At 42.9% G+C, this 23,085-nt stretch overlaps 1 protein-coding gene across 6 annotated transcripts in view; it reads right to left on the bottom strand.

Annotated features, from left to right (window-relative positions):
* The window catches only part of RASGRP1 (RAS guanyl releasing protein 1), a 78,036-nt gene that overhangs the window by 27,835 nt on the left and 27,116 nt on the right, over positions 1 to 23,085 (bottom strand). For all 6 annotated transcript variants that reach the window (XM_050800076.1, XM_050800075.1, XM_050800078.1 and 3 more), the window contains 4 exons: positions 11,365 to 11,470; positions 4,406 to 4,468; positions 3,395 to 3,526; positions 1,294 to 1,447 (listed from right to left, as the gene is read on the bottom strand). In XM_050800076.1, the coding sequence (XP_050656033.1) occupies positions 1,294 to 1,447; positions 3,395 to 3,526; positions 4,406 to 4,468; positions 11,365 to 11,470 (455 nt within the window). The remainder of the gene's footprint in view (positions 1 to 1,293; positions 1,448 to 3,394; positions 3,527 to 4,405; positions 4,469 to 11,364; positions 11,471 to 23,085) is intronic.

Consider the following 23,085-nt stretch of genomic DNA (forward strand, 5'->3'; position numbering starts at 1 on the left):
GGTCTGGGGTACTGAGGGCTGCAGAGAATGGAGAGTTAATGCTTGGAGAAGTTATTTCCAAATGGAAGCTGGGAGCTTCCTGACTGACTAGCCAAACAGCTGTGTGAAAACCGAAGGGATGTCAACATTATGAATGAAAATGTAAACTCTCCTTTGTAACCTGGTCTGCAGGTCTCCTTCCAGACACAACTGAGCTCAATAAATTGGTGGTGACCGATTGAGAGAGGCATGTGGTCCTAGCCTCAGCTCTGACTGTAATCAGCTGTGTCGACCTTGTTCAGGTCAGCCCTCTGGGCCTCCATTCCCTCACCAGAATACCAGTCATTTTAATAAATGGACCCAGCAACTAGGTGGTCTCTATTTTTAGCACGAAGGTGAAGACTGTACCTGTTGGTAGGGTTAGGGGCTAAGTGGAAAAAGGGTTTCATTTCTCAGGAAAGCATATTGGCCAGTGAGGGTCTGTTGGCATCTGACACATTGACAAGTTCTCTTATACAGAACTAACGTTCTTTGGGATCACATATGGAGTTTCAAGGATTGCAGTGAGGACAGGATGCACCTGTGCGCTCTTTCTGTTCCTGATGATCAACTGAAACCTCTCTTCCTTTGACTCTGCTTAGTTGCCCCAATCGAAAGGTTAGGGGGTCAGCACAGCTTAGCTTCTAGAATCACAGTGACTTCTGGGCCAGCACCACTTCAAGGATTTAGGTATGTTCTGGGCTAGGCCAGTAGAATCTATTTTGGGATTTCTCAGAGCCATTCAAAGCTTACCCAAGAATGAATTCAAACTCTGAGAGGACATATCCTTTCCCCACCCCCCTGCGCTCCCCCCCACTTTTTTTGAGGAAGATTAAAAAAAGAGTTATTGAAGCCTAATGATTATCAGGGGTATGAGAGGAGGGGAGGGGGAAGAGAGGGAGAGAGGGAGAGGGAGAGAGGGAAAGAGGGGGAGGGGGGGAGAGGGGGAGAGGGGGGGAGAGAGAGAGAGAGAGAGAGAGAGAGAGAGAGTGTGTGTGTGTGTATGTGTGATGTGTGCCCACAGTATGGTAACTTGAGTGAGTGGTGGGATGGTATGGGTGGGGGCATGGAAGAAGGGTGATGGGAGAAGCACAGGAGTCACAACCAAAGGAATTCAGACGGTACTGATTTTTCCAGACTCTATGATATCTGGCAGGAAAGCCCGCCACTACTGAGGGGGCCTCTAAGGTTATGAAGTGGATGGGCTGTTGAATTCTCATTTTATTTTCAGAAATACCCCAGGGAAGATTTTTCTCCCGCCCCTTGGGTACATACTGATATCCTTCGGAAGGACTTGAACTCCAGGTAGGTGAGGTGCTCGGATAGCTCTTCCGGTTCCAGATGGTCAAAGAGCAGGGAGACTTTCCGTTTCTTGCTGGTATTTGATTTTATCCTTTGAGTAAGTTTCCTGGACCAGTCACGGGCATTGCTTTTGTGGGTAAATGTGAAAGGGAGAAGACAGGGCAAAGGAATAAATCATTTTTTGCAAGTAAATCCATTAACATTTTTCACAAGAATATACAAAACACCATTCGCTAACTTTCCTTGGCCAGAACAGTGCATTCACAGAGTTTCTCCAAATCAGTTTTTTTCCATGGCAGCAACCAAGAGGTCTTGCTGGTTTTCAGTGAGCCTTTTAAATGTGCAGCTGCGTACAGGATAAATGAGTTTACTTTAAGGCAGTGGGAAGGAAAGAGTCTCAGGTATCGGTCAGTTTCCTTGCCTTTGGTCCTGGCCCCGTTGTGTATCCTGTGGTATGTGTGCTCCCTCCATTCCACTTGTGTGTTCCTTCAATCTCATGTGAATGACAGGGACTCTCTATCTGGTTGGAAATTCCAAGGTAGTGAGACAGTTTTCATGCCAGGAAGAGCTCAAAGAACCACAGCGAGAAGATGTCATAGAGGGAATCAGGTGTAGAAACATGTGGTCACTCTTGGCAGAGTTGTGTCATTCTCCTCAAATGTCCTCAGCTACTGAAATGATCAAGGAAGCCTAGCTGACCCTAGAGTGCTCCCTGCCCCCATTATTTTCTTGTAATCAACCCATGCATTTCTTATTCAGTTTCCTTCACTAAACAAGCAAAGGGAAGTGGCCCCATTTTGAAAGACAGCAGGTTGCCTGTCTTTTCCAAACTGCGATTCCTGGGAACCTTGTCTCTTGATAAAAGGGTTCTGTAGTTAGTGAGCTTGGGAAGTGCTATAAATTTTGTAGCCTCTTTGACCAGTGAGCATATTACACACGCTGAAAAGCACTGCAAAAGGAAAGTTCATAACTCATTATTCCTCAATTATATCTGGCCAAGTAATATCCCACAGACAAATAATTCCTACAGAATATACTGTGGAAAATTTTGCTCAAGAAAAGTCAGCTAGGAAATATTGGGACAGGGAGACCTGGGGTTGAGAATTGCCCTGGGCTCTAATTTCATCTTTAAAATGAAGAAACTATTGAATAATCTCTTATCTTTCAAGTTGTGTAATTTTCAGCAGAGAAGTACAGAGAATCCAAACTGATAAACGGACTTATTTGGGGCTCTGAAATATAATCTTGAAATCATTTCTGCGTGGCTATCGTGCATCACGGACAGGGCCTCAGAGGCTAGCTGATGCTCTGTCACTAGCTTCACTAGCTGGACCCCGGAGGAGTCACATTCTTGCTGAGCCTCAATTTCCCAGTCAGAAAAATCAGGATGTTGGATGAAATGATTTCTAGAATATATTATCAGTCCTAGAAGTCTATTTCTCAGGGATTTGTACTATTTCAAACTAAAGCAGCCTCACTGTGAAAACCCTGGCACACAGTTCATACATTCCCCTCCCCCTAATTAGGAAAGGCACTCATTTTCCCAGAAGGGGGTCAGTCTTATAAATAAGAATTCCAAGGAATAATTTAAAACATTCCTGGGATCCCATCTGGCTCTGGAAGTCTGAAGTGTCTTTCATAGACATCCATACATGTTAGAAGCCCTCTCCTGAATGCATTTTTTTTTTTTTTAGCAGTCCTGTCCCTATTTACAAGTTCAGGGGTGCCTCCTGCATTAAGTGTGAGTTCAGTCATTTGCACTTTCAGTTTCTCATGATCTGGATTAATTTTAGTCAATATCTTGCTACCTGATTTCTTTTTGACTGGGACTTACTTTTTCTGCTCTTGGATATAAGTCACCTAGTGCTTTATCACTGTGCAGCTTCTCTGCTTTTCTGTTAAATGCCAAGCCTTCACTTTGGTGAGGCAATTTGAACCTGCCTATGTGAGGGGCTTCTCAGAGTGGCGAAAGAGAGCAGCAGTCACCGCTGGGGGTCAGAAGCCTAGCAAGCAACTGGGATTATATTACAGGAAGGAGGTGGTTTAGAAAGATGAGTCAAACCCTGACACTCACATTTGAGTTGTGTCAATCAGGCGGCAGTGTAACTCCTCACCCTTAGCTTTCACCAGTTCCTGAAACTCCTCCATAGTGTCTGTCAAGCTGGCATCCATTTTAAACATGACCCAGAATTCTGTTATCCAATACCTACAAGAAGGGGGTTAAAAAACACAATCCAAAACTGATACCTAGGGCTCACAATGTGTTGGGTTCACAAAGGAATCTACTGTCACAAAGAGAACTCAGAAAAAGGCAAAGTCTGATTCATCTACTAGTATACTGAAGGAGCTGGGGTGGGAGCAGGGAAGGAAGAAACCTATTCATTGAAAACCTTCTGTCCCTCCACACAAATGCTGTGGTAGGGTAAGGCATATCACAATCAAAGGAGCCATGACAAAGATTCAGGCGCAATCATGTGGGTCAGAGATAATTACAAAGGACAGAACTACAGATAAACCAAATGTCCCAAATGAGGCAATCTATTCATAGGTTATGCTTTATCATATTCGAATATTACATGGCTATTAAAAAGAATGTTTACAAAAAGTGTTTAATGACGAGAAGATTCTCATGCTATAAAGTTAAGTGAAAACTAGAGGATATAAAGCCGTATATATATTTTCATCTCAAAAAATTGGCATGAAAACAAGACAAAGGAAATATACCAAAATAGGTAACTAGATATGAGTGATCATTATTATAGTTACATTCTTTTCTACATTTTAAAAAATGTTCTATAATAAGCTATATTACTTGTATAATTAAGAATAAAAGTAAAGAAAATGACAGACCTTTAATTATTTCTCTGTTCCCTCCTTTATGTCATTTGATACCAAAGACTGAAAAAAGGTTGGTATAAAATAATTAAGCTCAGGTACATCAGAGAAAATTCACTGTTATGAAGGACCACTCTTTTCCGTCTGTCCAAAGGTGTTCTATAGAGTCAGGAGAGGCAGGGAAAGTCCCGTGCTTCACCTGTCATTTCACCTTGCTCCACAAAATCTTGAAATACATAAAAAACATTACCTTACAAAATAGCAGATCTTCAGGCAAAGTCCTGGTGAATTCTTTGCCAAAGCATCCTTATAGGTAGGGCTGTGGTTAAGGGAAATGGAGGCCTCTGTTACAGAAATCAAACGACTTTCCATCTTTGGAAGTATTTGCTGAAACTACCTTCCAAAATATTTTTTCTAAAAAATGAAAATGTGATGCTTTATCTTTCTGGCCAAAGGATAAAAGCCAACTTGATGTGTCCAGCTGTATACATATTATCGCCTAGAAAGGCGATTATGGTAATTTTCTCTCCAGCCCATGTCAACCTGGCTTACGGAAGGAGGCAGCAGCACCGCAGAACTGAGAAATGAATCGTGTAAAGAGGTCCCAGGACAGGTAACTTATAAGAAGTGAAGAAGGGGCAAATGACTCCTTGCCTGTGCTCAAAAAGCAGCCCCTATGAAGGACAAATGAAGCAGGAAAAAAGAAAAAACAGCAGCCCCATTTATCTTTTAAAATGTTTCTTTTAACTGATACACATGTATGCAGTGAATTCGAAGAGGAAGAAAGACATATTCAGATATGTCATGATAATGAAGAACAATAATATGAAAGTTACAATATATACACCTAGAGGATGTCAGTAGACTGACCTCATAGATTGTAACAGCAAGACGGACAAACCGTGTGAAGAATCTGAAACAAAACTGGAGATCACCTTAAGGATCCTTTGCATTCTGAGCATTCTAAGAATATGAAAGAATAGCAAGATCTCATCAAGTTCACATATCTTTAAAGATAAATGGAAGAAAATATTCATTTATTTTAAGAGTCAAAGAAATGAGAACTCCAATGCCGTGATGAGCCTGAGTAGGTCCTGCCATTTCCCATCAACAGACTGAGGCATCAGGCTGTGTGGGCTGTGTGCCCGTAAAGGCCATGCCTTGTTTTCCTTCTAAAAACTGCATAATGACTACAATATAGGGTTCAGTGAATTCCAGCTGGGCCCATGAGAGGAATCCAGTGAACAACCCAGCAAAAATTTTAATGAACTGGGACAGGACTGGTCTTCCTTCTGTGGGTGTACGCATTTTAACCTTTGGAAAATTTAGAGTTAAATAAAAGTAAAAGAGAATGAAAATCGTAGTACTGATCTTTTTGGTTAGGAAGGAAATCTGTGCATTTTGAAATTATAAACGCTTGTAATGTTTAAAAGCATATTAGAATGATAGCCTTGAAACTTCAATTTGCAATATATAATTAAGTTCTTCAGACTTGTGGTTTTAAATTGAAACCTTATTAAGTTTATGCATAGCTTTGGAACATCTAAGATAATGATAGCTTTACTGTTTATAAATTTAATCTATTAGAGTTTATAAGAAGATTATTTAGAATTCAGGGAGGTATCTGAAGCACTTAAAAATTATCTAAGATATAAAATGCAGAACGGTAGTTTAAAACCATTGGAAATATTTAATTAACATTATTGAAATTAACGAAACATTTTTCAAAGTCCCTTAAAAATGCTTGCTGAAACATGCTAGACTTATAGAAACAGTAAGATTTGCAAGCTAAACTTGAAACCCTAAACAAGAACTATGGTTATAAAATTTGTAATTTTAATAAAATGACTTCTAGTTTTAAAAATTACATTTTAATACATGTACTGCCTATAAAATCTGCCCTTTAGATCACAGCACCAAAACAAAAACCCGCAAAACCCTACATATCAACAAAGCTAATTGACATAAAAATAAGCGCAGGGAACTGGCAGACTTCATGATGTAGAAAAGTTTTTATGACTGCCTTTCTTTGGGTTGGGTGGGAAGGTAGAAGTGAGAATGAGATGGCTTTATGTTTCTTTAGGCCACATCACTAAGAAAATGCATCACTTCAATGCAGAGAGATTCAGGCATAAGGCACATAGATAAATACCTCTCAGATTCTATATTTTTATCGTTTGTTCTACTTGTTGAAATTTTTATTCTTCCATTTTAAAGGGGAAGGCACAATAACCACACTTCTGTTTTAAAGCTAAGTAGATACATTAAATTGACATGGTGACTTTTACCGTGTCATTCACCTTCTCCCAGTGGCTCCTTATCCTTTCCTTCAAAACTGTATTCTGACAGTGCACATTGGCTGCACGTTGGCTACACTGTGGCGCAGCATCAATGCTGTAAATCCAGTCAGTCTACATTTGAGTGCCGAGCCTGGGCACCATTCAGAATGCCATTCAGAGGTCCTTAGAGCCCCTATGCCATGGCAAAGGCTGCCCACCACGGGAGCAGGGCACCCTCTTTCTCACTTCATTCAGGAGCTGAAACAAACACCAGCACATGCAGGCTAAACAGTAAGCGGCTCAGGCACCTGCTGATCTTGGTCAGCTTCAATGTTTGCTGGAACGCTCAGACCCCAGACCTTTTTCTTCTCTTCATAGCTAGTACTATGGCTATAAAGTGCCAGTACAGTTCTGACTGTACTTTTCAGGCATCCAAACTATTCAAAGCATGTTTTCAAATTTATCCCTCTCTTCTTTTAACAACGGAAATCAGGAGACCATCTGAGCTTATTTAACTAAAAATTTTATTACTTCCAGGTCAGAGAACAGGGAAACTAAGCGTAAAGAAAGAAAATAATTTTGCCTTCAGTGTTTAACCTGGCTTTCATTACAGGAGTATTATTTCATACTCTCAGAATCCCTTTCCCTACCCCAGGTTACACCTTTATCACATGTAAAAGTTCTTGTAAATATAAAAAGTATCCCAATGTTTGCACCCATAGTAATGCAACATTTATAGTGTCCTACCATGAAATAGCCACTAAACTAAGTTCTAGATACAAGATAAATAAACCTTGCTCCCTGTCCTTGAAAAACAGGGTCTCGCGGGGGAGATGACACACAAATAGGTAAGTTACGGTGTATGTACTTTTAAAATACAAAGATATATTTATATCTTGCTTAATTTGTAATTCAACCAACTTTTCAGTACCCTTGCAATCTTTTATATTATTAACCAAATTGAAATCACAGCAGCTAGACACAAAGGTTCTGCAGTTTACTTGAAACGGTCATCTACAAAGACCAGAGGACACAGGCATTACGCTGCAAAACTTACGGACTGAAGTTTGGGGAGACAGATTCATTTAGCTAACAGAATAAATACACTTCCCACTCCCTGCGGGTTTTCCAGCGCAGACTACATCCAGGCCAGAGAGAGGAGACACACACTTTGACTTAAGCAATACAAAATGAAAATCAAAGGAATTAAACAGATTTGCAATCAAGAATACTACTTTAAAACACCAGAAGTATTTTTAAAAGGGGAGAAGGGCTGGAAAAGTCAGGAAAAGCTTCCCAGAAGGGTACTGAAAGAGCTTGCTAAAAAAAAGAGGGTAGAGAGGCTTTGAAGGCACAGGAATTATAAAAGGCCCCATTACAGCCAGTATGTTGAGAAGTTCAGTGAGGAAGGGACAGGGTTTCTCAGAGAGCTACGGAATGAAGCAGGAAAAACTCGCTGGGGACAGACTGAGGAGGCCCTTTTCCTGGCAAGCTAAGGAGCTGACATTAACTCCGTGGTCTGCAGAGGCTTAGAAGCAATGGCCTGCCCAATTTGCTTTGTAGGAAAGAATTTCAAGGGTAGCTACCATGAGGCGGGATAGGCGGACCATGTAGATACAAAGACTGGTATGGGACAGTGGTCCGGGAGAGGGACTGCGGAGACATGAACTAAGGCATGGTATAGGAATGGAGAACAGATAAGTCATTTCTGAAGTCAAAGGCCAGGATCAGGTGACAGACCGTAGGAGGTGAAAGCAGGGGAAAAATCAAGAGTGCTTCTGATGTTACTGGTTTAGGCAAGAATAGATACTAACACTGTTAACTGAAATTGACCATGAAAATACACTCGTGCTGCGTAACATTTTGGTCCATGACGGACCACATATATGACAGTGGTCCCATGAGATTAAAATGAAGCTGAAAAATTCCTGTTGCCTCGTCGTGTCTTCATAATCCTGACCCAATATAGGCCTAGGCTACTGTATTTGTGTCTTAGATTTTGACAACAAAGTTTAAAAAGTAAATAAACATTAAACATTTTTAAAACGAAAAAGCTGATAGAATATAAAGAAAATATTTTTGCACAGCTGTAGAGTCAGTTTTTAAAATTAAGTTTATAAAGTCACAGTAAGCTAGATTATTATTGAAGAAAAGTATTTTTTATCAATTTAGTATAGCCTAAGTATACAGTGTTTATAAAATCTACCGTTGTGTACAGTAGTGTCCTAGGCCTTCACATTCCCTCACCACTCACCCCTGACTACCCACAGCAACTTCCAGTCCTGCAGGCTCCATTCACGGTAAGTGCCCCCCATACATATCATTTTTTAATCTTTTATACCATATTTTTACTGTGCTTTTTCTATGTTTAGATACATACATACTTACCATCGTGCTACAACCACCTATAGTATGCAGTACAGTAACCTGCTGTACAGGTTTGTAGCCCAGGAGCAACAGGCTGTACCATCTAGTCTAGAAGTGTAGCAGGCTACGCCATCTAGGTTTGTGTAAGTACACCCTATGGTGTTCACACAATGACAAAGTTGCCCAATGATGTATTTCTCAGAATGTGGCCTAGTTAGGCAAAACAAGGCTGTACCAGTGTCAAAGGAGAATTAATGAGGTAGTGGCTGTGGGTGGGGACAGTGAGCTAATGAATATATTAAAGTCTTAAGTGTTAGCAGGACAAACTGGCATAAACCTAAGAAAAATGGTTTAGGTTAGATGGCTGGGCACAGTGGCTCATGCCTGTAATCCCAGCACTTTGGGAGGCTGAGGTGGGAGGATGACTTGATGCCAGGAGTTTGAGACCAGACCAGGCAATAGAGTGAGACCCCTCTCCCCGCACCAATTTCCAAAAAAAAAAAAAAAAAAAAAAAAAAAGGAAAGGTTTAAGTTAGAGAAATGCAGACTTGAAAGTCACCATCAGCACAGAAGAATGGTGGAAACTGTGGTAGAAATTCTGGTGAGAAATCACCCACAGAAAGGAAGCTGAGTGAAAGGAAAACCAGGACATTATACCTACATGTAAGCAGAGCTCAAAGAAGCCTCTAGGTGAAAAGCTGGAGAAGGCACAACCCAAGAGGTGGGAAAGCCAGGAGGGTGCAGTTCCAGGAGCCTGGAGGGACAGCTGGGAGGAGAACGGGGTTGTCAGTCATGCCCAATGCTTCTGGGGGTCAATGGAAACAAGGATGAGAAAAAGCCATTGGGCTTTGCAGTTAGGAGGTTACTGGTGACATCAGAGGAAAGTTCAAGTACCGGGGGCCAACTTAACACAGTTACGAAGTGAGGAGGACTAAAGAGATTGGAGATAGTGAGTGTAGACTATTTTAAGACGCTTTCACATCAAATTTTTAACCCTAACAATGAAATGAAGGGGAGGTAGGGTTAAGAGCTGATTTTTAGATGAGGAGACTTGAATGTGTTTTAGGCTAAGGGGCAGGTGCCATTGAAGAGGTAGAGTTTGAAAGTATAGGAGAGGCGATAGCTGGTGGAGTAAGATTCTATAAGAACCATGAGGGACCATGGGAAGGGGAGACGGGGATCTGCCCCACTGTGTAGGCACCCAGTAGTGCACTAAGGGCAGGAACCCCAAGGTACAATTTCTTTTTCTTTTTTTTGAGACAGAGCCTCACTTCATTGCCCAGGCTGGAGTGCAGTGGTGCAATCTCAGCTCACTGCAACCTCCACTTCCCAGGTTCAAGTGATTCTCCTGCCTCAGCCTCATGAATAGCTGGAATTACAGGCATGTGTCACCACACCCGGCTAATTCTCATATTTTTAGTAAAGATGGGGTTTCACCATGTTGGCCAGGCTGGTCTCGAACTCCTGACCTCAAGTGATCTGCCCGCTTTGGCCTCCCAAAGTGCTGCGATTACAGGTGAGTTACTGTGCCCAGCCACCCCAGGTACAATTTAGTCCCTAGGCCAACAAACAAGTTTTTAGGGAGGAGTATTTAATCGCTGATATTGTTTATAATCACTGGTACATGAAGTTAATAAAAAGTAGACATTGAGTTGGTTTCATGATGGTTTAAAATTCTCTGCAGAAGAGGCACCCACTTATGACCTGCACCTCTTATTTACGTGCACTTCTCCCAATGCTCACCCACTTTGTGTGCTACTGAAGAACACCTCCTTTGAGATGAGAGGTAGAGTCATGAATAGGCATAGAGAAGGGATTCAGTCCTGATGGTTTTTATCTTTTCTGTGTGCTGTAAGATGAAGCGTGGGGAGTTAGGAGAGGGAGAAAGTGTTAGAGCAGCTACAAGTCATGACACAGTACCAAGGACCTGAGCCTTGGGTGCTAAACGGTCTCACTCCGCCTACAACTCTTCTTCTGTGGGGGCTGCTGCTTACAGTGTCATCAGCGAGAAGGAGAAAGCAGGAGCTTTCTCCACCCTACTTGATTCATACCCCATAATAAGGTTAAAATCCAGCAGGTTTTTCTTGGCACAGTCAGTCCTCCTGCCTGAAGCAATAAGGCACCAGCAGATCCTCCAGACGCTGTGGCACTGGGAGTCTTTCTTCAGAATGTGGAGAAAGTTGAAGTATTGGACAGGAAAGCCAGAAAGAAATTTATCTTTGAGTCATGCTTGCACTTGTGTCAATCTGCACAGGACGCATGTCTATTTTGGACACTCTACAGACACAGTATTTTTTACTATTAAGAGACTGAAGATTGTGCTTGCATATTGATTTCTTTGACCATCCCCCAGAGCAATCAGCATCGACAACATTGCCCCACCCAACAGAGGTGACACGAACACACCCCCAACACATGTACCCATACCCCTGAAAGAACGTATGAACCTATTTGCCACTCAGGGTTATTTTAAACCAATAAAAATAAAAGCCTGCTTCGAATTTCAAGCTCTGTTTTGGGCGGATCCCATTTTGGGATTGCCACCCTCTACGGTAAAGGATATAGGGTGACAACTTTTCGGAGCAGCTCTGCAGAGGAGATGATAATCCGATGCATGGTCAGGACGACTTGCAACAGGTGGTTCCTTCGACACAGGTTTCCATCCGCATCTGAAAATATAAACAGCAGCACCTGCATTAGGCCCTGGAAGGAAATTAGTCACCTGGTAGACACCTGCACACCCTCCGTGACTCAGCTGCAATCCTTCAGGCACAGTGATTTTCTTCCCTTGTCCCTGGCACCGCCCCCCTCTGTTTTTCTCATCCTCCCACTACATTCTCCCCCTTGCAGAATGTCCATTGTGATGCTCATTAATTACCCCTTTCCCTCTCCACAGTGGTGAAATCCGGAAAGGGATAAAATCCACATCAGCACACTTGAGTCTCACTGAAAGCAGAAGCAGATCCAGGTTTTGTGGGGCCTAAAGTTCATATAACTGGTCGGGGTCGGGGCAGGGAGAGACCTGTCTAAGGTCAAAGTGAGAAAAGTTGGTTTTTAATAGATTGCAGTTAAAATATCTTACCTTTACAAATTTTACAAAAACAAATGACCGTATGAATACACTTCTAGGGTCCTCCCATGGCCTAGGGAAGGGGCTCATGCAAGTGAGGGGCCCTGAAATATATGCTGCTCCAGTTTTATGGTTAATATGCCTCTGGATGGAAATAAAAGACTATGGGCAAACATTACATTTTAAGATTGCCAGTGGATTACAAGTACTCATGATGATTTGTATTAAAGAACATGGTTAGCCAGGTTTTCCAAATCCCAGCTGGCACCAAATAATCAGATGCATTTATACACTGGCGTTGGGTAAAAAGATTCCCCTTGGAGCGGTTTTCAAAATCTTTTCAACATTTATGGCATGAAGTGTTAGGAGCTGTGCTGGTTATTCATTGCCAGGTCGATTCTTTCACCATGACAGCCCACTCACTTGCCAGCTAGCTTCCAGTTGGGTTAGCCATTGGGAAGCACCAGCAAGACATGGGAGTGGAGGGAAGTCAGGATATTTGTTTTTCATTCTCTCTCTGCATTGACACCGTTCCCCTGACAGTGACTACATATCTCTTCAATGAATGATCACGCTGGTTGGTCCTCCCTTCATGGCACCAGCTCTCATTGGATCTAATACTATTAATCTCCTTCGACCCACTGGCCCCAAGGGTGGTAATGACTTCTGACGGTTGATAGTTTCTGGGTACATCTCTTAATTCCACTCTCATCTCTGTAAGTAGCCCCTTCATTATAGTGTCTTCATTTATACAGACTGAATTCTGTTCCAGACTGGGAACTTCAGTTATTCAGGGCAAGAGTATCAAATGAAAGAATATACATGAATTTTGTCATCTGTATTACTCGTTAAAATACATGAGATTAAAGGGGTTATCATGTTCATTCTGCTTCAAGTGTACCAAATGGCAAATGAAGGACAGTGCTTTTGGGCTCAGGATTCAGAAGTCTTGGCTCCTCAAATGATGACCTGAAGTCATATCTCTTGAGAAAATATAAGTGGCTGGGCACAGTGGCTTACGGTTGTAATCCCAATGCTTTGGGAGGTCAAGGTGGGAGGATCGCTTGAGGTCAGGAGTTTGAGGGTGTAGTGAGCTATGATAACACCACTGCACTCCAGCCTGGGTGACAGAGCGTGAGGCCATCTCAATAATTTAAAAGCGTATATATTAAAATTAAACAACAAAATATATATACATATATGTAAACTGACAGTGTCTTTCATCTTCCCATCCCCAAATTCACCATTTCACTGGCACTCTGTTGCCGTTACCCCCGGCCCTCCTCTGTTAGCGTGGAAGGCCAACACTTTACTGTGCTCTAGGTCTCCCCCTTTCTCAAGGACATTGATCCTGCATTTGTCCATTTTCTCTCCCACAGCATCAACTTTTCTCTCTGTGGGTTTATTTCCACGGTCATTTAAATATGACTCTGCATCTCCAATTCAAAATCAAATAAAACAAAACAGAACCTTAAACTCTCATCCTCTCTAGCTACCTATTTCTCCATTCCCATTTTTAGCAAAACCTCACTGTTATCAGCTTCTTTTCTCCCATTCACTTTTCAATCATTCCATTTGACTTCTGTGTCCATTATTCCACTAAATCTTTTATTTTCGAAGTTACCGATCAGCTCCACACTGCCAAATCCAATAGTTACTCCTTGGTCCTTATCTCACTTTATGACTCAGTAGCATTCAACCCAACACAACCCAAGTTGATGACTCTCTTTCCTGGAACACTTTCTTCTCTTGGCTTCCATAACATCACACTCTCCCAGCCTCTCTCTCAGGCTCTTCTTCTGTCTCTTCTTTTTCTGCTGAGCTTTTAAATGTCAGCATGCTCTGTGGCTGAGTCCTCCTGCTGCTGCTTTTATTTATTGACAGTTTTTAAAATTTAAAACTTCTGAAATTTTAAATTAAAAATAAAACTTTCACTTCTTTATTCTAGATGAATTCATTTAGTCCCTTGGCTAAAATACCATCTATATGCTGATGACTGCCCAACTGGTATCTTCAGCCTTCACTACCCAGTTAGTATGTCTGGCAGCCTACCTGGCAAATCCCATTGAACGTCTAAGTTCAAACTTAACTCATTCAAACAAAATTCCTGACCTCTCCCCTCCTCCGAGTTCACTGTTCCTCGCATCTTCCTCATCTCCAGAAACGGCACCACCAACCATCCTCTCAGTTACCCCAACTACAAACCTAGGCATTATCCTTCATTGCTCATGTTCCCTCACATCCGATCCATCAGGAAGTCTTGATTCTACCTCCAATATTTATCTCAAACCTGCTCATTTCTCTCCATCCTTGGCCTCACCCTAGTTGTAGCCACCATGATGCAATGACTTCATCGAACTCCTTGCTTCCGCTCTTGTCCACCTACAATCTATTCCCTATACAGCAGTCAGGACTGAGCTTCTAAAACCCATAAAGCAAGTCGTGTACTTAGTACACTTCAGTGGATTCCATTCCACTTGGAATAAAACAGACCCTTTCCTGTGGCCAAAAGAGCACTACATGTCCTGGCCTCTTTAAATACCATCCACTTCACTTCATACCACATTACTCCTCTCCACACGTCTAATTATACCTCGAACACTCCCAGCTTATTCCTACCTCAGGCTGTTTGCATTTGCTATTCTCTTCAATGTAGTCTTTCTTCCCTTGAATGACTGATGCCATTTTGGTCTTAGTTTTAATGTCACATCCTCAGAGAAGTCTTCTCTGAACTACCTAAGGTATTCCTTACCCTGCCTGAGTTTTCTCGTAGCACTTATCATTATCTGAAGTTATCTGCTTAATTTATTTAATTTTTTAGTTTCTAAATCTCCAGTAGAATACAAGCTTCACGAGATGTGGGCCTTGTCCATTTTTCCCACAACTATATTTCCAGGTCCTAGAATGGTACTGACACATGACTCATTCAACATTTCTTGAGTAAATGAGTGAACTATGTCAAATAGGAAACACCTTAACTTTTTACATATATTTAGAAATTGAGTTTGCTTTTGTCATTACCTATTTCATTCGTGAAATATACACATTTATTTTCTTCTTGGTCACAGTTTGCAAAAGAAATTCAAAGTTACAATTTGGTAAATCATTTTTATAAAGTGTTCATCTAGCTTGGTTATAGTTTTGTAAGTCTTTCATTAATTCTTCTAAACTTGTACTCTGTCCAGGTAGGGTTAGTATTACTTGATGTTTTTGGCCCCACATAATTTCCATAATAATTATTTCTTGCCACAAAAGTTCTGCATAACCAACCACCCCAAAACTCAGTGCCTTAAAGCAGTAATCACTGACTTTTGCTCAAGCTTCTGTGAGTTGGTCAGATTCAGCTAGTGCAGGCTGGGTGCTGCTAAGGGCCCTAGCCTACATGCCTCCCAGCTTCCTTGGGCCAGTAGGCTAGTGGGGGTAGGTTATCTCATGATGATGGCACAACACTGAAGAGTGAAACTGGATATACCCGAGGCCTCTGAAGCCTAGGTTTGGAGCTGGCATACTGTTTCTTCTGACTCATTCTGTTGGCCAAAGCAAGTCACACTACTGAATATAAAGTCATGGGGCAGGAACTTCAACGTCACATGGAACACATCACTAACACAGAGAAGGTAAAAAGTCAGGGGGCAATAATGCAATCAAACCTACCACAGTTACAAGGGGTGACTTTTCAATGCAGCATTTGACAATACAGTCTTTACAATGTACCCTTCCTCACAGGTAGCAGTGTTCATATTCCTGAACACTATGGTGAAACTACAGTGAAAAGAAGAAACTGTGAAATATACTTGTAGGGTATGCATTAGAATGTTCACATGAACCATGGAACAAAATCCAGCTTATTCAGTATGGATAGCATCATCTAAAACTGGCCATCTCAACTTTCCTTTATGGCTGGCTAGCATCTTCCCATGGATGCTCATATATGAGGAAAAGGGACTTAGACGTGTCCTTGTTGAGATCAAAACTAAGTCACCTATGGAAGGATTCCAGGAACTAAAGAGTTTACCATGAAGAAAACTTGGGGAACAGATTAAAATTGTCTTCAAATATCTGAAGTGTTCTTCATGGGAGTATGTTTAGACTTGTTCTGTGGGGCCACAAAAGGCAGCACCAGAGTAGAGGGATAGAAATTACAGGAAATACGACTGGGCACAACGTGTGGCAGACAATTCTAACCATTAGTACTGTCTAATGATGGAAGTATTGCCATCACAGAGATATTCAAAAAGAGCCTGAAGAACAACACTTAATAAAAATTATTGTAATTAGCATAGCAGCTATCATTTATTGAAGCCCTACTAAATACCAGGAGCTGTGCTAAACACTTTAACCATGTTCTAATTCTCAACAGCCACCCTGCAATGTTGGCATTGTTCACAACTCACAGCTGAGGAAATCAAAGCATAGAGAGATTAGGTAATTGTTCTAGGTCAAAAAGACAATAGATGGAAGAGCTGGGACCTGGCCCAAGGTCTTTCTGATTCCAGAGCCCCTTCTTTTTCCACTATACCTGGCTGCATGCTGAATCACCATTTGTCAGGATAAGGAATTCAAGAATAAAGTGGGAGCTGAGCTTTACGAACTCTTCCAGTCCTTATGGCTACAAGTCTAAGAAATCTCACTAAGGTCACAGCCGCTGCACATTTCGTGAAATAGCTTTTGTACTCTGGTGATTTCTGAAAAACTCTTGTGAGCTTTGGTTGATTGATACTAATCTTAAAAATTGCCTTTAAGAACTCAGGGTTCTGAGCTTAAGATTCACAATCATATTCACACTTCACTTTTACCTTGCGCCGCTTCTTCCACAGAGTTTCAGTGATGTTCCCACAATGTGGCTTGTTAATCCTCACATGGTGTCTGTGGGAGTGAGTGCTGGCAAATGGTAAGGCCGGGAGAGGATGACTCACTCGGCAATGGGAGGCAAAGATGTGGTTAGGGAAGCAGCAGACAGAAACACTCTCTCTCTACACCCAGTCCAGAACTCCGAGGTAACTCCTCTCCGGTCCTGGTTCTACTTTTCAACGAGAGAATGGTTCATTGTAGTCACCTGCCCTCATTCCCACCACCAGCTCTCCCACACACAAGCTCCAGCCTCTATACAATCTCATGAGGGATGTGTCCCTTCCTGCCCTCATTCCGTACAGCATGCACGTCTTCCTTTTTGAGAGGAAGAGGCTCCCTTTGAAAGAAAAGATTTTCAAAGTGGGTGGTCAAGGAAGATCTACCTTCCAGGCTGCTAGATTTTATTTTCATATTTTGAGATAATTGCTGCAAGCTGATTTAAATATTTCAATGAATAATTCCATTTTGTTTTCATCTTTAGGCTTTTTAAAATGCAGGGTGTCATACTAAAAATTCTAATAAGTAAAATGTGCAATGCATAATAAAATGTGCATATTTTTTCATTACCATCTGCTTCTCCTTACACTTACAGGAAAAGACTTTAAAGGGTTGAAGCCTCAGTGGGGTACACAGTGTTGATCGTACATACTCTGCCATTTGACTAGGGGAGTAATGTACGCTGCTAGAGAAGCACATTCATTAAAGACTCACCCAACCTGCAGACCGCCTGCTCAAGAAAACAGAAAAACCAAGTGGATTCTGGAGAGTCATTTGTCTCTGGGCCAACAGCCTGTTTTCCACCATTAGACTCAGTGCTGGCGTCCCATAGTTTATGAGATCACAGACAATCAGGGTGGAAAAGACGAGCCATCTTCTACCTTTTCTTTCTATCCAAATGCATTATTCCCTCCTAAAACCATCACAGGTAAGTGGTTGTCTAGCCTCTACTTGGACCCCTCCAATGAGGATACGGCTTCCTAACTATTCTGTATAACAACTGTTCATTCTACTTCAATTAGAAATAATTTTTTGACACCACTAACCAACATTGATTATGAATCCACCCTATGGAAAGCACTGTCCTAGGTACTAAGGGAGATCTGAAGAACTATATGAAAACTGCTGTCATTGCCTGAAATAAGCTGCTTGCCTCTGAGAGAGAAGACCTGCTCCCTGATGATCAGAGTCTCGTGAGAGAAAACTGGCAAAGGGTGGCGACGCAGACCCTGCTCCTTGCTGATAAGAGGTGGTGGCCAGCTTTCCTACAGTGAAGGCTTGTCTGGGGGATGAGATGGAAACGCCTCGCTGCAAGATGAACATGAAACATGAAAACAAATGTCCAGCACCAGACAGCAACTCCAGAACAGTCACTTCTTCTCCTTTGTTTTGGTTTCCAAGGAAATCTCCAAGGATTTTGAGTGTACCAGAGACAGATCGGTATATGAAGGATAGGCAAGCTGTCAGCATTGAGGGCCTAACACGAAATAACAGGTGTGCCACAACCAGAGGCCAGAGGGTGGCAATGGGAAAGCTAGGATCAGAAAACCTGGGGGCAAGGTTAGCACAGAGCCTGTGGTAAGGCTGAGGTTGATAATGGAGGTCAGTATCTCCAGAAACATGGATAGGCTGGGTCTAGGTTGAACCTGGTAGGTATATACACAGAATTCTAAATAACTAACTATGTGATAAATATTCCAAAGAAATAAAACCTACTTGTCAGCAAGACTATTACATTCATTAAATCCTGTTTGGAGAGTGTACAAAAATTGGCAAGCTGAAAATAAGCTCAGTAGTTTGTTTTCTGGTTGTTGTTTGTTTAGTGTTGTAGAACTGACAGCAGCAACTTAGGCAGGAAGTGTGTGTGATAAAAGAATGTGGTGATACGAACTTTGAACTTATATACCTTCTACGACCAGAGCCATTTCACACATATCACCAAGGCCACTTTGGTCTCTGTTAGTCCCCAGCCCCTCAAGACTCAGGGGAGGAGAACAATCAGGAGAAAGCAAGTGATCTGCTAAGGATTAAGTCCCGCTTCAAGGGAAAGTTGGAGAATCCATTATGGTTGCCACCAACAGCATGCTTGTAAGAGTTTAATGAAAAGCTCTCCTGGGAGAGAAGCGGGAGGAAGCCTGGTTTGTAGTGTTCACATATCTGCATGGTAAATACTTCCACTATGGCCAGTTTCAAGCTACCAACATGGAGTCACTGAACATGCGGCTAGGAAGAGATGCTTGCAGTCAGCTTTCAGGACAGGTGTGGGCCAGCTCCAGCATGCACACACCGCAGCTGCAAGCCTCCTCAAGAGGGCTGGTGCTCGCTGGGCTTCCTTCTGTATTCCTTCCTGTCTGGTCTCCTTGCTCCCCAGGTGTTCCTGAACCCATTCCGCTCCTCATCTCACTCCTAATCTCATGCCCTCTGGGCCTTGCCCAGTGACTGGACGGTTAACCCAGATCAACAAATTCCTCTGCAGGAGACAAGGACTTCAAGGATGAATCCTCTCAGAGAAATCCACATTGCAACAGCAGTTTCTTGAAGTGGTTGGTGCCCTAAACCAAGAATAAAAATGTTAAGATAAGGTGAGAATTTGGGAGAAGGGAAGCTCAATTCCTCATAAAGCTTGTCCTGTTCTTCTTTCTGGGATAACCTGGTGTGTCATACCCTGGCCCACGTAGATGAGCCTGCCATATAGTTAGACTAGTGTCTGTTTCTTGTCATATTACTGTGTCCAGGAATTTATGAAGCTCTGAATATCTTGGTTACAATTAGCTTTTAATTATTTACTTGTAATGGCTCGGGGATACCATAACATGGACAATACACAAGCTTTAAATTAACCCTAACCTGCAATTTCAAACTTCTACAACAGGCCTTTAAGCGGAGTCTTACCAAAGCAGGAGAGGGGCTGGCCAGGCTCATCTATTCTCTCCCACTCAACTGCTGGGGCAGTGATGACAGCTGGTGCAGCAACCAAAGCCACAGACACAAAAGGGAAAAATCTGGTTAACCAACCCCCAGACAAAGGTGATTTGTTCTAACCAAGCCTCCCCTCAACTCCTGCTGCAGAGAAGCCAACGTGGAAAAAGACTGGAAGGAAAAGAACCCGTGCTTCCTCCCTCTGTTCTATTGATATTCACGGTCCTGCCGGGGCCAGAGTAGTGGAGCAGGAAGGAGGAGCAGGCCTTTCAAGTTGCACAGCATCTAGGTACACACGAACAGACCTGTACAAAATGAGCACATACCCACACAAACCATCCCTGAAGCAAGCGAGTGGCTGAAGAACCACACTATTCTCTCTGCGTGAGAACACCTGATAATAGTATGTTACATTTTTGTGGCACTTAGTTTCAACAAACAGCTTCACCTGTGTCGAACATTTGCATTGTACAACAGCTTAATGCAGCAGCAGGACCATGGGCTCAAATTTAAAAATGAGAAAACCGAGGCAGCATGCCTCAGCCACTGTGAGTAGAGGCACCTCCACAAGAAGGGCCCTCTCACTCCCAGCCCAAGGCTCTTTCTTTGGCATGTCCTTCTCCTCGGGGCTTAGGAGGTAGGTAGGAATATACTGGGAAGAGCGCTACCATTTTGGCGATCCATGTTACATGGCTAGCCCCCTCAACCACACCTCTACTCCTTCTTCCTCCCCAGGGAGCCCTACACCCCCACAGACCCACCCAGCCCTTCTCACTGGAATTACACTACATACTCTAAAAATGTCCTTAGAGTGCCTAACCCTTAAACCCACCACTTTTCATGACATCAACACAAGGCAGCTATTATTGGCACCATTTAGTCAGGACAATTGGAACTCAGAGAGTCTGGGAGCCAGTGGCCAGGGGGTGAAAATGCCAGGTCCCCTAAGAGCCCACAGTGCTGCGCTGGCCCATCTCTCCCTCTTCCCACAGCAGAAGCACTCTCTACTGCCTCAGCCAAACCAGACATCAACAGAAACGCTCCTCCCCGGGCATGGCTTTCCTTCCGAAGTGTGAAGCGCTATGTAAAGAATGACCCAGATTTTTTGGATGAGCAATTGAAGTCTATAAATGTCTAACCAAGTGCATGAATTGCCTAAAGTGAGAAAGAGCTTTTAGCTGTATCGCCTCTGCTGAGCAAGACCGCTGGCCTTCCTCGGGGATTGCAGTCTCGATCTGGACTTGTCATGTCTGAAGAATCATGAGTCTGAGAAGTCAGGAGGGAGGTTGGTCCTCTTCAGTTCTGGAAATTGGACACAAGTCTGTGGGTGGGGTTTGGGGACTGGGGCTAGGAAATAAACACAAGGGCAGGGAGGAGGTACTGCAAGACCCGGGCAGACCCAGTGAGCTGACTCAGACAACGCCATGACTTCAAACTCTAAGAGCATCTGTTGAAGTCAGTGCCAACTGAATATACCTGGTGGCTACTTCTTCTGGGCCCCATCAAACTTTCTAGGAACAATGGAATTATCTGGCTGGGTAGTTATGCTACAGTTTGATTCTCTGATGAGCTGCCATACACGCAACCCCACGCTCACAGACATTGACCATTCCCATGCAGCACTATAGGAATGAGCCAGGTAAGGGAAGAAGGAGCAGTGGGGCCCTGTCTTAGCTTCCCAGAGGGACAGAGAGAGCTGCCAGGAGCTTGCTAGGAGGGGGGCTGGAAAAGGGCCAGTGGACCCAAAGAAAAAGAAACAAACAAACTGGGAAGAAAATCTGGGTCAGGCTCTTAGCTTGCTTACTGGCACATATTTCTATCACGTCATTCTTGTCTGTTAAATTCTTGGCCTTTTTTTTTTTTGCATATTTTCAGACATACCCAGTAGGCATGAAGAAGCAACTTGGGGAACTTCCTCAATACTTACACAATAAAATAATATAAGGCCCATCTGAGAATTACTGGTTAGCCACGAGCTCAGCCTTCCTCAGACAATTTTTCTCAATGAGTGACTTTGTCCCATCAGACCCACAAGCCTAGATAACAGCCTCATTCCAGTGCATGATGGAATTGTGACAGTGTGTGCTGACATAAAATAGAGATCCACTGACCATGGTCTTATGTAAAATACGCTTTTCGCCATAGAAACTGTCCTTCAATTGCTTATAACTCTCTGCCATGAACAGTCTCGTACAAAAAAAAACATCACATCACCACGTAGGGTAAAAGTAACTGAACAAAGTCTTTTAAAATCAGACAGGAATTATTCTGAACATTTCCTCACCCCTTCTTTGCTTGTGGTTAGGATTAGATGATGTTTGATTAAATACATAAAAATGCTTAGAAAACTGTGAAGCACTATAACAGTAATGAATTATTCTTATTTCTCTTGCTAGATTTAATCACTTTTTTTTCCTCCTCTGTTCTGGTTCATCCTTGGCTATTCTAGACCGGGACCATGATTTTTTGTCCCTTAACTCTAACCACCACTCAAGGAGTGGCTGTCCACTGTAGTTCATCACTGTGCCAGTGAGACTGGACTTAGTTTCCCTCAAGCATGGGGTCCTCCTTGGCAGTTGGTGGTTGTGTTAGTCCGTTCTTGCATTGCTATAAAGAAAATATTATTTATAAAGAAAAGAAATTTAATTGGTTCAAGGTTCTGCAGGCTGAATAGGAAACATAGCAGCATTTGCTTCTGGGAAGCCCTCAGGAAGCTTACAATCATGGTAGAAGGTGAAAAAGCAGGCACATCACATGGTGAAAGCAGGAGCAAGAGGGAGAGGTCAGAAGTGCCACACACTTTTAAAGGACCGGATCTCATGAGAATTCACTATCATGGGGACAGTACCAAGAGGAGGGTACTAAACCATTCATGAGAAACCTACCCCCATGATCCAGGCATCTCCCACCAGGCCCCACCTCCAGTATTACATTTCAACATGAGATTTGGGCAGGAACAACATCCAAACTATATTAGTGGCCTTCCAAGCTTCCTTTCAATCCTCGGTTTTAAGTGCACTCCCCCAACCCTAGAACCCTCAAGACAATCTTAGAGTTTACGGAGGTGTTAGAGAGAAGTGTGCAGGAGGACCTGGAGAGCCACTCTGAAAGTGAGAACTGCACCGGTGAGTCAGGAATCTCTTACTATCCGAAGGAAACTGATCTCTATTCAATAGTCAAGAGCTAAATAGGAATGTGCTTCAAGGGGCCAGGCACAGTGGCTCACGCCTGTAATCCCAGCACTTCGGGAGGCTGAGGCAGGCGGATTACCTGAGGTCAGGAGTTCGAGACCAGCCTGGCCAACGTGGCAAAACCCCATCTCTACTAAAAATACAAAAATTAGCTCGGTGTGGTGGCGGGTGCCTGTAATCCTAGCCACTCAGGAGTCCGAGGCATGAGAATAGCTTGAACCTGGGAGGTGGAGGTTACAGTGAGCCAAGATCCCAC

This window comes from Macaca thibetana, chromosome 7 (genome assembly GCF_024542745.1).
Source record: "Macaca thibetana thibetana isolate TM-01 chromosome 7, ASM2454274v1, whole genome shotgun sequence".
NCBI lineage: Eukaryota > Metazoa > Chordata > Mammalia > Primates > Cercopithecidae > Macaca > Macaca thibetana.